The sequence below is a fragment of the Pan troglodytes genome, chromosome X (assembly GCF_028858775.2).
Source record: "Pan troglodytes isolate AG18354 chromosome X, NHGRI_mPanTro3-v2.0_pri, whole genome shotgun sequence".
In the NCBI taxonomy this organism is placed as follows: Eukaryota; Metazoa; Chordata; class Mammalia; order Primates; family Hominidae; genus Pan; species Pan troglodytes.
Window position 1 is genome coordinate 132,622,126 of NC_072421.2, and position 18,689 is coordinate 132,640,814.

Below are 18,689 nucleotides of genomic sequence, written 5' to 3' on the forward strand. Positions count from 1 at the left end.
TGAGATGATCAAGGACCATTCATTATCAGTTGTGGGAAAGAGCCTTGGCATAACACATCCCTGAGGCAAAATATTCAAAATGAACCGCTTGGTCTGCCTTATGAAAGCAAAGCAGTTCTGGGCTTTGCTATTTGAAAGAAGATAGAGGAAATGTATCCAATCCCTGCCCCACTGCCCAGCTGAACTGCTGCCTCCCAGGTGATCTTCAGTCCTGTGAGGAAGTTTGTGAAACAGTGGCTGTGACTGAATCATCAGCTGATTGGGCTTATCATAATACATTATAACTCCCAAAGAACATTCTTCCACATCAAACAAACTGCAGAATTAAATGGGGAGGTAGTGAAAGTCATGACCCTTGCATCTCTCAAGTCCAACGTGGACTGCTCTGTAATTCCACAGGGTGTGGGGTTGCTTTTGAATGACGACATTCACAGGGACCTGGTGTTGCCACAGCTCCCACTTACCCCTTTCAATCATAGGAGCTACTGCTGCATGGGTCAGGAAGCCGAGGACGGTGGGGGCGCCGGGGGGGTGTGTGGGGTTGGGGCATTGAAAGAACACAATTCCATTAGGGCCTGGAATTTTGTCCTTTTGGTTAAGGATATAACTCTAGAGCCTCAACAGTGCCTGGCACATCAAAGAGAATCAGTAGGATTTTGTGGAGTGAACCAGTGAGTGAAAATGGGAACTTTACAAGACCTTCACTGTTTCTATCAAGCAGGAAACAAATCCCTGGATAACTGAGAGGTCTCACTGGATCTGTAGTGGAACGTCAAAACACAACTCTGTTTATTCAAGGACCGGTGGTAATGGTGGAATTATGAATCACAGGACTCAGGGTAAGTTTACAACGACACTCAAGCTATGCCCAAAGGTCTGAATATATCCCTTCCCCTAGGTCACAGCTACCTGGTTAAATATTCTATTAGAAGAAAGCATGAAGTTTCCTGGAGTTTACTTGTGGGATTTTAGTATAACCTTTCCCAGTGGGTAAGCAGCTTGTCCTTCCCTCAAGGGTCTCTGTGTTTGTACGTTTCTTCGTGACTTCACATGAGCTGCACCCCTGCAACAAAGTGGCTCACAGAGGCTCATGTACAGCAGAGTCGACTTTCTATGGTTGTTGGTGTTGTTTAAAAATCAGCAGAGAGGTCTTAGTGCATTGCTCAACAATTTTATTCCTAAGGAACCAGTGATGAATGAACCACAGGTAAGTATCATTGCTGGCCCAGTCATTCAATCATTGAACTTAATAACATTTTATCTGCTCATTGAGTCTGCCAGGCACTCTTCTAAGTGCTTGGTGATGCTTTAATGACAACAGAAAAAAAAGAAAGAAAAAAGAAAAAAAAAACAGATTAAAAGACATCCTGCCATTGTGGAGTTTACATTCTAGCATGGGGAAGAAGGAACAAGTAAAACAATAAACACTGCAAGTTATGTGGGTGACAGAAGATGAAAGAGGCTATGGAACAATACAGGTTGTACAGGCAGCATAACGGGGCTCAAAACTGAAGTCAAATTGTAACTTTAAATCATGCCTTTAACATGCTGTCCCTGATGACTTTTCAGTTAAATGCTTTGGCTCCGACGTTCCCTTTTGGGCCGTCTCAGGCCTCCGTCATCCTGGAATCCGCTGCTGCTAATGGGAAATATGGAATTCAAATTTAATGGCAGTGTTCATTTTAATTAAGAACTCCTTTCCTCCAGTGACTAGCAAGCTAATTTAGCATGCTTTTTAATTAATAAGTTATTTCCCTAAGCTGGGTTCCTGGTCCAGTTGGACTGGCCAGTGTCTCAATTAGATTTGCCAGAAAAGTCATGTATAAAGTACTATTTAGGCTTACTAAGCTAACCTTTTCAGTTAAACCAGCCCCTTTACTGCTCATAAAAGGAAAGATAAACAGAATAAAAATGCTTTGTCATTACGATGTATGCACTGGGGTGATAGAAATCGCTCTCCAAATAAAGCAGAACTGAATGCTCTCCACCACGACCACATTGACGATATCATCTACTTGAGGTACGTATCCATCAGGAAGTTTCACAGAATCCAAGGTGAAAAAAATAGTATAATCTATCACCCCATTTCTTCCATGTACGCTAGTAATGCAGACCTGTGAGTATAAATAATGGAAATGATTATGGAAAAGCCCAATAATCACTGTAACCAGCTTTGCACCTCCTCACCCTGGGTCCTGCGTGAGTGCAGGTCACTTCGATGCAAATCATTGATTTCCAACCTGGTTGGCCCATTGCTAACACCAGGGGTGCTTTGTAAGAATACCCATGTCCACGCTCCACCTCAGACCAATTAAATCGGACTCTCTGGGAATGAGGCCTGGGTCTCTGATGAGAAATCCTGCTCTAAATATTACCAAAATATGTCCATTACCCTCTGTTGCCTTGAATTGCCTGTGCATATTCAGGCTTTAATAACCAAATCATTCTTAGCATCTACTGGTCAGCTCAAGTCCCACAACACACTCCGTTCATTCTTTCCCTATAGTTTTCTGGCACAAAGATTGTTTTTCTTCCTCCTGTCCTCGGAAGATTCTAATAACATTTGGGTATCGAGTAAAATGCACAATTTAGAACTTAATCATGTGCTTGTTCTATATAATTTTCTAATTATTTCCTTTGGAAAATTCTGCCTTTTCAATAAGAAAAGTGGCTCCTTTGTTGGCAAAGAATGTATTTCTTCATATTTTCTGGAATTCCCATTACACCCAACAGAATCCTGGTCACGTAAATTATCACCAAAGGAAGAGTTAGCAGAAACTGCTGACGGGAGCAACAGGAAAGAAATTACCTCTTCCGTATGAATACAACGGATGGGCTTCACAGAAGTTGCCTTGATGTTTGAGATGCCTGGCTCAGTGGAATATTCAACTTCTAACAAGTCACCCTTATAAGGCACAAAATCTAAAACAGCCATGGAGAAATGTGAGCGTCATGATCTCTTAACTAGGTCACTTTTAATTTCACATGTTATTTGATAGTGTACTACTTTAAAGTCAGTTCTGCTAAATCTAAAGTCCATTTTGTGCATATTTAAACAGACACTACAAATCTCTAAGTCCAAAAAGAAGTTTATAATCCTTAGGCATTGATTCTCCTCTACTGATTTAACAAATTTAAATGGAGGAAAGTGTGAAGCATGCATCACAGCCAATATGAGGGAGCAGCACAGGATTTACTAAACAACTGTTAGTGTTCACAATTGCTTAGTGAGAGGCAGTCAAACATATAGGTAAGAGCACAAGTTTGAACCTGGCTATGTGGCTTCGAATCTTGACACTGCCACTCACTCAGTTGGCAACCTTAGCCAAGGTGGTTAATCTGTCTGTGCCTCGATTTCTTCATCTATAAAATGAGAAGCACAGTAAGTAGCCTTCATGGTACACAGCTGCCTTGAGAATTAGTTGATATGTGTGATACGCACAGAATCATCGCTGGCGCATAGCAACCACCAAATAACTGTTGATTGGTAGTAGTGGTAGCAGTACCGCTAGGAAATGTTGTCACTTTCAGAATGAATCAATGTCCCCTGGTGTTGTGTTCAACTAATGAACTCTTAAGTATGTGCCTTACAGGTTACAGTTAAGACCATCGAGTTTCAAACAGAAGTTTGCAATAAGTTAAAAGTGAGTCACAGGATAACAAAGTTACGTGAAAGAATCTGGAGCAAGTGGAAATCCCAACTGCAACTGAGACAGTAAATTGCCACAATGAAAACTAGTGATATCAACAAAGTTAAACATTTCTTCACCTTAGGACCCAACACTGTAGAATGACATAAGACACTGTGTTAGACCTGTTCTCTCTCTCTCTCTCTCTCTCTCTGATAATTTACATACATTTCTTTTGTGTGGATTTGACATATATCTATATGCTTATAACTCCAAAATGTATATGCCTCCAGCTCTAACCAACCTCAGGGTCAATTATCCATATGCTTACACCAATCTAACGTGTGTAAAGCTGAGTTGTTGGTATTCTCCATATTCACCAACTTTTGTTTGCCTCAGTCGTCTACATCACAAACTGGCAACTCCACTCTCACAACTGCTCAAATCAAAAACTTTGGAGGTACCTTAGACTCATTTTCCCTCCACAACAAAGATCTAATCCATTACCTCCTGGGTTCTCCTCTCACTTCAAAATATATCCAGAGTCAACTCAATCCTCAGGTTTTCCACTTCTCCATTTTCATTCACATCTCCATCATCTCTCACCAGGAATATTACAACGTTTTCCTGACTGATTTCCTGACTCCACCCTTCCCCTCATAGTCTCTTCTCAACAAAGCAGACAGAGTCAACATCGTCAAACAAAATTCAGGTCAGAATCCTGCTTTTGCACCCAAGAAAACAAACTAGCAAGCTGCCTGGGGAAGCGGAGCTAATCTCTCCATTTATACCCAAGCTATACGACAGCTGCAGTAGACAAAACAGACAAAAAAATATCGTTGGGTAGAAGCTAAATATTAGAATATATCTGCCGATTACAAAGAGAATTCAACAACACACACACACACACACACACACACACACAAACAGACAACCACAAGGCGCTATCTCCAATCCTAAGTTTGAAGCATTTGAAGTGTATTCTTTTAAAATTTGGTAGTCTACCTTGTCACAGAAACTTCTCTAGTAACCAACTACAGAAATGATGCCTGCAAGTATAGTCTTTGAAGGGTATTAAAAATAGTGTCTCTATGCACTTGTAGGATTGTTTTCTTGATTAGAAATTAAATTCTCATATGAATGAATAGTATATCCAGGCATTACTGAGGGCATTGAACAAATGAACACACAATAACCAACAGCACACAATTTATAATACTGTCTATTTGCCCCTATACTGTACTTAATTTCGATTGGAACAGTCTACCTCTAACACTGAAGAGCCATTGACTGAAGCCAAGTACACTGTAAAAGTTGTTCCAGGACTAAAATCCTCTCAAAAAATTAAGAATTACATCATATATTTCAAAATGTAAATCATACCTTCAGAAACAATGGCTATGGAAAAATAAATGCTGTTACTAATATAAATATTATCTTCATTTATAGAAGTAACACATCCAATTAAAACTCTGGTTCCTGAGTCTGCGGGTCCAGCACCATAAAGATGGCGAGGCACAACATCCACCTGGAAGATTTAGGAAAGAGTTTACTTCAAAAACAATACAAATTTAAACATGGAACTTACATGATTAAAAGACTTGTATTCAAAAATATTTTCAACAACCATCCTAAACACTGGAGAATATAGTTCACTTGGTAAATGGACCATTGATTTGAGATGACAGTAAAAGTCATGTGCGTGCTTCAAGAATTGTGAAATGTATCCCAAAACATTAATTGCATACCCAAGTTTAATGTCCTTGTACCATTAGATTCCAAGATTAAAATAATACCGTCCTTCGCCTGCAGAAATTCACAGTGAAATGACAGTAAAGTGGAAAGGTATATAGTCATAAGCAGGTTGCGATGAAGGATATAAAACTAGTTCAAAGATGGTTTCTGTGAATTATCTAGAGGGAGAACATTTCAGACAGGGAGAAAATAGAAGCATTGTTTAGGGGAAGTCAGATTTGTGCTGGGTTGGGAAAGAAGACGGGGTAAAGGAGCAGGGAGGCAGAGAGAAAAAACAACAGAAGTTAGGAGCCTAGGGAGCAAAACCCTAACATCCGAGATCCAGGCCTAGGAGACAGAAGCATGAGATAAAGTTGGAGCAATAACCTCAACTGGGGGAGGTTCGAAAAACCAAGTCAAATTAGGGCTTTACTTTATCTACAATAGAGAGGCATACAAACCTTTTCCCTTGTTGGAAGTGTAATAGTCCTTATTTTATAATCCTTAAAACTTACAAAAATAGTGTAAGCTTGTTATACTAAAAGTAGGAAAGAAAACAGATAAGCAGACAGCAAAAAGGAGTTACCCCATAATCCATAATTCATTACCAAGAGATCACCAGGGACTACATTTTTGGCAGTAACACTCATCCTGATGTTTTTGTCTGTGCACAAATATATATACATGTGTAAATGCCTGTTTTAAAAGCAAATTAGCATGGTATTCAGTGTTAAAGTATCACATTAAATGAACACAAAAGTTTTTAAATAACAAGAGAGGACGGAAAGAGTCACAGGGAATCCCAATTAATGGATGTGCCGTAATTTACTAACCCAATTTCACATAATTAGACATTTCACTTGTGTCATAGCATTTGGACTACTTGCCTGACTTAACTATAGGATAAACTCCTAGGGTTGGAATTTGCTGAGCAGAGACTTCTGATGGAAACTTGAGCCACTGAGTTGTAAAGAATTTTTCATGGTTTTAAAAATAGCCTAGTTTGCTGCTATTCTCATTTCTAAACTGGTGTCTTTCCAGCTGTCAATACCAATCTGATGTTTATTATCCCCTCACTTACTGTCATGAAGGAATGAGGCATTAGCCTCCCATCCACATATCTATCACCACTTCCGTCAGTATCCCAGTGGATGATCCACAGCACCCTCGGACCTCTCTGTTCCTTGACTCCACGCCAACTCACAGACATATGCAGACTAAAGCTTTGCCCATGTTTCATGGCTCCCAACTCTGTTTCTTATGCCTTGCAAAGACGACCAACACAACAGCTGGTACAAATAGATTCAAATGTTTACGATAATGTGTTGTATGACACAAGTGGCATTTCAATAAAAAGGGGCAATGTGGATTATACAATTAATGTTGAGGGACAACTGAGTAGCCAGTAGTGAAACAAGATGTGGATCCTTCTCTCAGTCCTGCACATGAAAAGCAAACCCAGGCTGGCTGTATGTTTAGATATAAATAAATGAATGACTTTCAGAAGAAAAGCTAAGTGAATACTTGTGTAAATTATGTCTTAGAATTAGCCTAAGGATACTTCCTGAACCCAGAAGCCACATGGACAAGATGGACATATTTATAGTATGTAAAAATTAAACAGATAGAGGAGGAGGGGAGCAAGATGGAGAAATGGGACTCTCCAGTGATTGTCCTCCTGCAGAAACATCAATGTGAAAAACTATCCTTGTATGAAAATATCATCACTTGACATAAAGAAACCAGGTGAGAGACCATGGTACCCGGTTATAGCATGAAAATAAGAAAACATGCACTGAAGAGGGTAGTAAGGACAGTTTTACATTACCCACATCACCCCTTCCCCGACCTTCAACAGCAAAGCATAAATAGAGATACCATCCACCCAGAGGAGAGAGACAGTAGCAAGCATAGGACATTGCCTAGGAACCCAATATCAGGCCACCACTTGACAGATGCCCATGGCCCCTGACTCTCAGATGGTACTTGTGAACAGTCTCTAGACCCACCCTGGCACCAGACAGGAAGCCACAGCCACAGCAAAACAAACTCAATATCTGGCCCACATCTCTCCCTAGTGATTCCAGTGGCCTTATGCTCAGAATAATCTACAGCAACAGGGAGTTCTCAGTGAATGGAGGCTTGGATTCCAGTCTCACAAGGGACCAGCCTCAATAGCTAAGGGAATCCCAGCCATCCTAGCATCTGCCGCTGTGTCCCTGTGAATAGGCATCCCCCTAGTGCTTCAATAGCTGTAGTGTTCCCAAGCATAAGGACCAAAAGAGACCTATATAGAGTTTCTGGACAGGCTTACTGCTAAAGGATGTCCCCTAAAAGCTAGACTGCAAAGACCGAAATGGATACCTACTTCTTCAATACGCAGATATAAACACATTACCACAAAGATCAAACACAATAAGGAAAACATGACATCACCAAACTGACAAAACAAGGTGCTAGCAATTGACCCTAGAGAGACAGGAATATATGAGTTGTTTAACAAATAATTCAAAATATTTATTTTCCACATGCTCTGTGAACCTTGAAAACAATTACAGAGAAATGATTCAGGATTTATCAGAGTAATTTGCAAGAAAGATTGAAAGAATTGTTAAAAACCAAGCAAATCCAGAAGTTGAAAAATACAGTGAAGGAAGTACACGATAGAGAACATCCAAAGAAGAATTGATCGAGCAAAAGAAAGAATCTGTAAACTTGGAGACAGGTTCATTGAAAATATACAGTCAGAGAAGGCAAAATTAAAAGGAAGGACACGGAGTGAAAAAAAACTAGATTTCTGGGACAATATCAGAAGAGCAATAGTATGAGTCATTCACATTCAAGAGGGAGGAGTGAAAAAGAGGTAGAAAGATTATTTAAAAAATAATAATGGAGAGCCATCCAAACCCAGAGAAAGTTACAAATGTCTAGGTACTGGAAGACCAAAGTTCTGCATTCAGATACAATCCAAATAAGATTACCCCATGACATATTAAAATCAGACTGTCAAAGATGAAAAATAAAGAAAGAATCCTGAGAGCGGTAAGAGGAAAGAAGCAAATCACATATAAGGCAGTTCCAATATGCCTACCAGAAGACTTCTCAGCAGAAGCATAGTAGGCCAGGAGAGAGTAGTATAGTATACTTTAGGAACACAAGGAAAAAAATCTCTAACCAAGAATAATGTACCCAGCAGTGAAGGGGAGATAAAGACTTTTACAGAGAAATCACAGCTGAGAAATTTCCTCACCACCACAACTGTCTTACAAGAAATGCTAGGGAGAGTTCTTCCAACTGACGTAAGGGACGCTAATGAGTAATGCAAAAACATCTGAAGGTATAAAACTCACCAGTAAAGGTAACTACACAAATTCAGAATACTCTAATAAGGTAATGGTGGTTTCCAGATCACTTATATCTTTCATGTAAAGGTTAAAGAACTGAACTAGTAAAAATAAAATAAGTACAATAATTTGTTAAGGGATACAAAATATAAAAAATTGTAAAGTGTGAAATAGAAAACTCAAAATCCCAGGGTGGAGTTAAATAGTAGAGTGTTTGTATTTTGTGATCAAAGTTATGTTATCAGTAAAATAAACTGCCGTGATTATGTTTCCGTAAGCCTCATGCTATCCACAAAGAAAAACATCCTGTAATAGACACACTAAAACAAATACAAACAAAACCACAAAACATACTAATAGAGAAAAATCTCTTATCCATCAATGAAAACAGTAAAAGAGAAAGAAAGGAAGAAATTACCTACAAAATAGATAGAAAAAAATTATCTAAATGACCACAATAAATCCTTACCTATCAATAATTACCTTGATAGGAATGGATGACATCCCCCAATTAAAATGCACAGAGTAGCTGAATACATTTAAAAAGCAACAACAAAAACAATCAAACCTATGAGAGACGCACTTCTCCTTAAAGGACATTCGTAAACTGAAAGTGAAGACATGAAAAAAGATATTCTTCCATGTAAAGGGAAACCAAAAGAGAGCAGGAGCTGCTAAACTGATTTCAAATAAAATAGAGTTTAAATCACAAACTGTAAAAAGAGACCAAGATCATTATATAATGATGAAGGGGTCAATTCATCAAGAGCATATAATGATTTCCAAAAATATGCACCCAACATAGCAGCACCTAAATATATGAAGCAGACATTAAGGTATAAATGGTGAGATAGAGTGCAATGCAGTAATAGTAGGGGACTTCAACACCCAACTTGCAGCAATGAACAGATTGTCCCGACAGAACATTGACCCCACAAAAAGTGGGATTTATCTGCACTCCGGACCAAATGGACCTGACAGTCATTTACAGAACATTCCATCCAAATACTCCAAAACACATATTCTTTCCAACTGCATGTGGAACATTCTCGAGGATAGATTATGGGGCAGGTCATAAAACAGGTACTAGCAAATTAGAGGAATTTGAAATAACATCAAATCAGTTCTCTAATCACAACGGTAAAGTATTAGAAATCAATAAAAGTAGGAACTTTGGAAACTTTAGAAGTGGATGGAAATTAAACAACATGCTCCTAAATAACCAATGGGTCAATGAAGAAATTAGAAGCAAAGTGTAAACATTTCTTGAGTTGAAGCAAAATGAAGGCACAACATACAAAAACCCATGAAATACAGCAAAAGCAATTCTAAAAGTGAAGTTTACATCAATAAAACCTACCTCAAAAGAAAAGATACATCTTAAATAAACAACCTCACACTGCACCTTGGGGAACTAGAAAAACAAGAAAAAAATGCAATGCAAAATTAAGACAGAAATCATAAAGGTCAGAGCAGAAATAAATGAATAGAAATGAGAAGAACAATACAAATATCAATGAAACAATGACTTGGTTTCTTGAAGAGGTAAAGCAAATCAACAAAACTTTAGCTAGACTAAGGAAAAAAGAGAGAAGATTCAAATAACTAAAATCAAAGATGAAAAAGGACACAGCACAAATGACATCACCAAAACAAAATGTATCATAAGGAAGATTATGAACAATCATCTGCCTACAAATAGGACAAGCTAGAAGAAATGGCTACATTCCTGGACACATACAACCTACCGAGATGTAATGGTGAAGAAATGGAAAATCTGAACAGACCATTAATGAGTAAGGAAAGTGATTCAGTAATAAAAAATCCCCCATCAGTGAAGAGTCCAAGACAGAATGACTTCCCTTCCTAATACTACCAAATTTATACATAAAGAAGAATAATTAATAGCTATACTTTTAAACCTATTCAAAAAAAAAAAAAAAAAAAACGGACAAGAGAGGAACACTTCCGAACTCATTCTGTCACAACGCATTACCCTGGTAGAAAACCCAGATGAGGAAACAGAAAGAAGAGAAAACCAAAAAAAACTACATGCCAAAATTCCTGATCAACACAGTTGCAAAATCTTTAACAAAGTATTAGTAAAGCAATTTCCACAGCACATTAAAAAAATCATTCACCATGTTCTAGAGGACTTCATCCCTGGGATGCAGGGAAGTTTCAACATACACAAATCAATAAATGTGCTATATCACGTGAAAAGAATGAAGGAACAAAGCCATAGGATCATTCCAATTTCAGCAGGAAAAGCATTTGATTGAATTCCACACCTCTTCGTGACTAAAAACTCCACAAATTAGGTATAAGAGGAGTGCACCTCAACACAATAAAGGTCATATATGATAAACCCACAGATAACATCATACTGAATGGGGAAGTGTTGCAGGCTTTTCCTCTAAGACCTGGAACAGGACAGAAATGCCCACTTTTGCCCTTTCTATCGCACATAGTTCTGGAAGTGCTAACCAGAGAAATTAGGCAAGAAGAAACAAAAGGCACTTAATTCAAAAGGAAGAATTTAGATTGGCCCTGTTTGCAGACAGGAAGCTCTTACTTATAAATAACCCTGAAGACACCACCAAACAGCTACTAGGTCTAATAAACAAATTCAGGAAAGTGGCATGAGACACAACCAACATACAAGAATCAGTAGTATCTCTATACACCAATAGGGAACTATCTGGAAAAGATATCAAGAAACAATCCCATTTACAACACCTTCAGAAACATTAAAATAGGAATAAATTTAACCAAGGAGGTGAAGGATTCCAACACTGAAAACTATAAACCATTGACGAAGCAAACTGAAGGAGGCAGGAATGAATGGAAATATATCATGTGTTCATGAACAGGAAGAATAAATATTGTTAAAATGTCCATAACCTAAAGCAATCTATAGATTCAATGCAACTGCTATGAAAATACCAATGACATTCTTCTTGGAAATAGAAGAAATACTCCTAAAATTTGTATGGAACCATGAAAGATTCCAGACAGCTGAAGCAGTCTGGAATACAAGGAACAAAGCTGGAGGCATCACACTACTTGATGTCAAAACATATGACAAAGCTATAGTAAGCATAACAGCACAGTACCTGTATAAAAACGGACACATCAACCAATGGAGCAGAATACAGAGCCCGGAATTAAATCTGTGCATTTACAGTCAACTAATTTTTGACAAAAGGCCCGAGAACACACGATGTTGAGAAAGTACAGTCTCTTCAATAAATGATGTTGAAAATAACTGGATATTCATTTGAGAAAAATGAATTTCCACCCTTATCTCTCAGCGTGTATATAAATCAACTCAAAATGATTTAAAGCTTTAAAATGAAGACCCAAAGCTGTGAAACTACTAGAAGGAGACATAGGGGGAAAGCTCCATGACATTGTTCTGGGCAACGATATTTTAAAAACAGGACCTCAAAAGCAAAGGCAACAAAAGGAAAAATACACAAATGGGATTACATTGAACTAAAAAGCTTCTGCACCACAGAGGAAACAATCAAAGAGTGGAGAGACAATCTATGCGATAGGAGAAAACATTGACAATCTATGTATCTAGTAAGGGGTCAGTTTCCAAAATGTAACTCCAACAACACAATAGCAAGAAAACAAATAATCCTATTAAAAATGAGCAAAAGACCTGAATAGACATTTCTCAAAAGGAGACATACAAATGGCTAACAGGCATGTGAAAAAACACTCACCTTCTCTAATCATCAGGGTAATGCATATCAGAACCACAGAGATACCGAGTCACGCATGTTAGAATGGCTAACATTAAAAAGACAAGATATAACAAGTGTTGGCAAGGATGTGGAGAAATTGGAACCTTTATGCACGGTTGGTGGGATGTAAATTGTTACAGCCACCGTGGAAAACAGTATGGACATTCCCCAATATTTTAACAATGGAACTTTCACACTATCCATGAATTCCACTACTGAGCATGTATCCAAAGAGAGTGTCATCAGTGTGTCAAAGAGATGTCAGCACTTCCATGTTTGTTGCAGCCCTATTCACAACAGCTATGAAACGAAAGCAATCTAAGTGTCCATCTACGGATGAGTGTATAAAGGAAATGTGGTATAAATACACAAGGGAATGCTATTCAGCCATAAAACAGAACAGAATATTGCCGTTTGAAATAACCTGGATGAACCTGGAGAATGATATGTAAGTGAGATAAGCCAGTCACACAAAGACAAATACTGCACGGTCACATTCACATGCAGAAGATAAAAAAGTGGATCTCATAGCAGTGTAGAGTAGAATGGTGGTTACCAGACGCTTGTGTTGTTAGGGTGGACGGAGGAATGAGAAGATGTTGGTGAAAGAACATATAATTACAGTTGTATAGAAGGAACCTTTTTTAACTGTCCAGAATATATACAAACAGAAAGTGGATAAGTGATTTCCTGGAGCTGGATGTTGTTGGGGGAGGGGACAGTTGGGGGAGCACGAAGAGTTTCCTTTTGAGTAATGAAAATGTTCTAAAGTTGATTGTGGTGATGATTGCATAACTCTGTGAACAAATTAAAAACCACTAGATTGTTCCCTCTAAGTGGGCCAATTGTATAGTCACGTGACTTATATCTCAATAATGCTGTAAAAGAATGAAAGACATAAAGCAAAGGAAAAAGATGGTATCAGACGAAATACTACAAGGGCTTCATACACAAACTTTCCTATTACAAATCTAATTTTCCTACCATAGAGATAGCCGTAAATATCCCTATTGTATCAGTAGGTCTAAGAAAGAAAACTTACTGTAATCTCATGAAGACCCTTAATAATTCCAAATGAATGATGAGACTGCTTTTCCTTTCTCATATGTGCAAAGATTTCAGATCGATAGTATTGTTGTCCTTGCCTATATGGGCAGATGGGCAGTCTCACCTCCTATTGCTGAGAGAATCAATTAGTACAATAGAGCTAAAGAATAATTTCATAATAGCCACTGAATGGGCAAATATCTGGACTCAGGTGATGTTGCCAGGACTCCGTAAATCTGCAAATGTTATTGAATTGTACCCTTAAGAGAGTTTTGTGGTTGGTGAATTCCATGAAGCTCTTTTTAAAATATTTACAATGCACATGGCTTGACATAGAAATTCCACTGTTTTGAATGCACACTACAGAAAATGTTTTTTTACCTGATAAGGGAAGTTGTAAGATTATAAAGAGTTCAATAATTATTATTGTTACTCATATTGTTTAAAGACTAGAATAATAGATAAGTAAGCTTTTATGTTTTACAGCACAAATTACTACAAATATTACAACAGAAGAAGCTACAGCTTCAGAGGAGGGGGGCTTCAAATTGCAGTCTACATCCACTCTACGGATCACAGTAGAGATGTCGGATTAATTCAAGAAAAGAAAGATGGAGAAAGAAAGCCCACTGGGATAAGACACAATTCCCAAACTCATGCACATCTCACCTTGATTGCTCTCAATCCATAAAGTGGTTTATCTTCTTCCACAACCACATTAACTTTTTGTCCAACTTTTAGAGGCACGTTGCCAGTCACAACATCACTACTGAAGTAGATCGACTCATCAATCACGCCATAATCACCACAGAAACTTGTGACAACTCCCTGCACAGTTGTCAACTGGGTGTCACCTACAAGATAAAGAAACAAGGTCACATTATTAGCCTCAAATGCAAACACCTACTACAAGTAAGTCTTACACTCACCATCTGCATAACCCTGGGCAGAGACGTTTTATAACGTCTCTGACCTTGTTTTCATCTGTCAATACACAACAATCACAATTTCGCCTAATAGGGTTGTTGTAGGTTTTTAAAATATTTTTAAAAATTTATTAAAATTTAAAATTTTTAATTTTTAATTCTTTTTTAATTTTTTGAGCAGAGTCTGGCTCTGTCGCCGGGGCTGGAATGCAGTGGCGCAATCTGGGCTAGCGGCAACCTCTGCCTCCTGGGTTCAGGCGGTTCTCATGTCTCAGCCTCCCCAGTAGCTGGGACTACAGGTGTGTACCGTCACACCCAGCTAATTTTTGAATTGTTAATAGAGACGGGGTTTTGCCATGTTGCCCAGGCTGGTCTCCAGCTCCTGGCCTCAAGTGATCCACCTACCTGGAACTCCCAAAGAGCTGGGATTACAGGTGTGAGCCACCGCGCCCAGCTTATGAATATTAACTGACACATGCACATCAACTGTCGAGAGCTCTGAGTGCCTTGCACAAGAGTGTGTAAATGTTACCTGTTAGCATTTCTACATATAAGAGTCTTTAAGCTTCTGCTCCTATTATATTCCTTCATCATTATCACCAACATGATGAGTAGCACCTTCTATAGATACTTAACCATCTCAGCAGACAAAGTACTAAAAGATATCTGGAGATTGAAGGCTAGCCCAAAACAGCATCTGAATGGTTTTCTTTATTTCTCCTTCTTCTTCTTCTTTTTTTTTTTTATTCTGCACAAGCCTAGCTGATCAGCAATACTTAGGGATCAAACCTCAGCAGTCGCCGGCAGGGGTTCTCTGCCTTCCTTTGGGATCAAATAAGTATGAGGCATCAACTTGGCTTCAAATTACATTCCCGTTTGGGATACAAGCCTAAATTAACTCGCAAATTAGGGAGTTTCTCGCCTACTGGGAATATAAATAGGCATGTGCTGTGCGACCACGTGGGGGAAAAGCACAGGCGGTACAGACCCCAAGGTCTTCTCTGTCAACACCTTCCCGCTTTAGATGGACAGGAGAGTTTGGGGGTTGGTTCTCAGGGAATTGTTGAGGACTCGGGTTGCCTCGGGTTGCCTCCCCATGCACGCACAAGATGGAGCCACCGTCACGTGCAGTACCCACCCGAGTTACAACAGCCTCATTCCAGGGGTGAGGAGAACCCCTATTGGGAGGCTTCTGGGGTGGGGGACAAGGGGACACACAGAGGAATACCTTGTGGGAGGCGCTGCTGCTGTGGGCCCTGTCGCTCTGCAGGGTCGGCCGTCCTCCCGTAGAAGGCCAAAGCAAGTCTCAGAAGCCTGAGCATCGTCCCAGTTGTCACCACCGGCCTGGGCACCGCTTGTGGCAGATGAAGCACGAGGCCTCCTCAGTAAGGGAAGCCCTCAGGTCACGGCGTCTCCTCAGGGACTCACTTCCTGCTTCTCCTCAGACACTGTGGCATGGGACCCACCCGTTAGTGAGCCCCCCTCAGGAGAGTCAGGGACACCGCAGCCTCCAAAGGAGCTCCCAGGTTCTCCGCTGACTTCTCCCTCTGAGCATGCGCTCGTCAGGGCCCACCTCTACCACTGTCCAACCAATGGGCATGCAGTGGGTGGGTGGGCAGGTTCCTGTGGCTACTAAAAGGTGATGGGTGGGAACATCGTGGCTTCTCCCATCAAGGCTGAGGGAGCCATTAGGATGGCCTGGGGAAAATGGCTTGGGAGCTTGGGTTCTGCATTTACTAAGGAGATACAGGGCTCTTCTCTTGGGTTCCCTGGGAGGATGGGTGCCTGAAACACCGGCTGTGCAACCAAAAATCCTGCTCCTGCCCTTGTATTCGTGGTGCTTAGCATAAGGAGTCACCACTCAGTGGGCGGTCAATAGTTACTCCTCACCAGGGATCAATTTTGTGGAGAGAGGGCATCATGTGGGTAGGCAATGTTTTAGTGATGGCAAGTACGTGTCTTGTGTACTAGGACTCCCATTTTTAGTCCAGTGATAATTTATAATAGAATCCTTTTATGATCATTGCTACCATGTACTCATCGCTTACCTGGTTATGCTTACATTACTCTGATACACACATTACCCTTATTCATTCATTCAGCAAAACTTGTAGGGCACTAACTGTGAACCAGACACTGTTCTGTGTTCCTAAAATTTGTTAATGAATGAAAGAGTCAAGAATCTTCACCCTGTGAGGGTAGATTTTTCACAGGATGACAAAAGGGTGACACTAAACATCACATAATAAAATATATGGTATGTTAGAAGGCAATAAATGCCATGGAAAAATATAGCAGGACAAGGGAGATCCACAGTGCTGGGCATGGGGTATTGGATTGCACTTTACAATAGCATGGTCAGAGTAGCCCTCATTGGAAAGCAATAGTTGAGAAAGATGTTGGAGTTAGCCAGGCAGCTATTTTTGGGGGAGCCGTTCAGACGGAGGGCACAGTTTGTGCAAAGACCATACAGCAAGACTGTGCGTGATGTATTCAAAGAAAAGCAGTGATTAGAGCAGAGGCAGTGAATAGCTAGAAGAGTGGGAAGTATGGTAAGAGAGATAATAGAGGTTCAGGCTGCATGTGGGATAGCGGGGCACTGGAAGTCCTTTGGCTTTTATTGTCCATGACACATAAAGTCCCTGAAGGATTTGGAGCCTCCAGGGATCACTCCAGGTGCTTGGTTGTGAACAGGCTGGAAGAGGTCAGAGCAGGAAGCAAGGAGAACAGTTTGGATGATTCTGATGCAATCCATGGGCACTGTGGATGAAACCTGTTTGTCTTTCCTCTCCTACTGTGAGAACAGGTAAGAGCATTGCTGAAGATTATCATCTGGTTAACAGGATCGGTTGAGGGCTATCTATGTCTCAAAATGTAACACAACTGTGTTAATTTCCTAGGGAGGCCACAACACATTACTACGACTGCGTGGCTTTAAACAACAGAAATTTATTCTTCTGCAGTTCTGCAGGCTATGAGTCTGAAATCAAGGTTTTCGTGAGGTTGGTTCTTTCTGGCAAGCTCTGAGGGAGAGTTTATTCCAAGATTCCGCAGGTTGCCAGTAGTCATCGGTTGGCTTCCTTCGGTTGTAGATGCATCACTCCAATCTCTTCCTCCTTCATATCATGGTGCTCTTCTCCATCTGTTTGTGTGTCCAATATACCTCTTCTTGTAAGGACACCACTCACTGGATTAAGGGTATATGACTAATCCCAATCCTGTAGGACCTCATCTTAACTTTATTTTTTTATTTTTTATTTTTTTGCAAAGACCCTATTCAAAATAAAGTCACATTCACAGGTACTGGAGCTCAGAACCTGAGCATATCTCTTTCAGGGCAAAATTCAACCCACAGCAACTGCTCTTGTAAATTTTGATTACTCCAATATTCTATGATTATCAATGAAAAATTAGGACACACAGGTAAGCACACATTTCCTCTTATTTCTCTGAGAAAACACAGGCCATGAAACAGGAGCCCCTCTGTGAAACTCCTGGCACCCATCCTGGCTTTGTCTTCCTTCTTTCTTGTAACAATGGAAGGACATCGCAGCCCCTGGCCAGGGCTGACACTCCACTGAGCACATGGAACCATTCTCTTGACACATTTTCTCTGAGGATGTTGCTTCTATTGCTATTGCCTCTCTTCATCCTGCATCAACAATCTTTTTTTTTTTAATCTTTGCCTGCAAAGGAATAACATACAAACATACACAAGAATCACCCATCTTAAAAACTTCACAAATAACTCCCATCTTAAAAATGTACATAGATAAATAAGCTTCCTTGGCCTCATTTCCCCTTCAGTCCCATTCTTCTGCATCCTGTCGCCCACAGCAAATGCTATTTCAAGAATCACCTCTGCTCACTTCCTGAGCTCCCATTCTCTCCTTATTCCTCTGGCATTAGGCTTTTACCCACATCATGCCCCTAATTTGCTCTTAAGATGACAGGAAACCTCCAGGTCTCCAAATCCAGTGGTCAATATGCTAAGCTCTCATCACTCAACCTCTCAGTGTTTGACGCAGGTGAGGACTCCCCATTTCTTGAAATAAGTTCTTTGGTCTTCTGTGTGACCACTCTCTCCTAGAAAGACTTCTTCTCAGCCTCTTTTGTGAGAAGTTCCTCCTATCAGGATTGCACAAGAGTGCTCCAGGACTCAGACCCTGAATGGCCTCTCTATCCACACACCAGCCCCATGGCATCTAAATGCACGTACTCCCAATTCCATATGTATACTGAGTTACACACGTG

General features: G+C 40.1%; 1 protein-coding gene across 1 annotated transcript; it reads right to left on the reverse strand.

The window, feature by feature from the left end:
- Positions 1-1,151: 1,151 nt before the first annotated feature.
- On the reverse strand, positions 1,152-18,073 carry CT55 (cancer/testis antigen 55). Its single transcript, XM_009439671.4, has 6 exons — positions 15,664-18,073; positions 14,179-14,363; positions 5,013-5,157; positions 2,810-2,922; positions 1,927-2,114; positions 1,152-1,639 (listed from the first exon to the last, which is right to left on the reverse strand). Exons 1-6 carry the CDS (start codon positions 15,755-15,757, stop codon positions 1,570-1,572), a joined length of 795 nt encoding a protein of 264 aa, XP_009437946.3. The 5' UTR covers positions 15,758-18,073; the 3' UTR covers positions 1,152-1,569.
- Between the last annotated feature and the right edge of the window lie 616 nt (positions 18,074-18,689).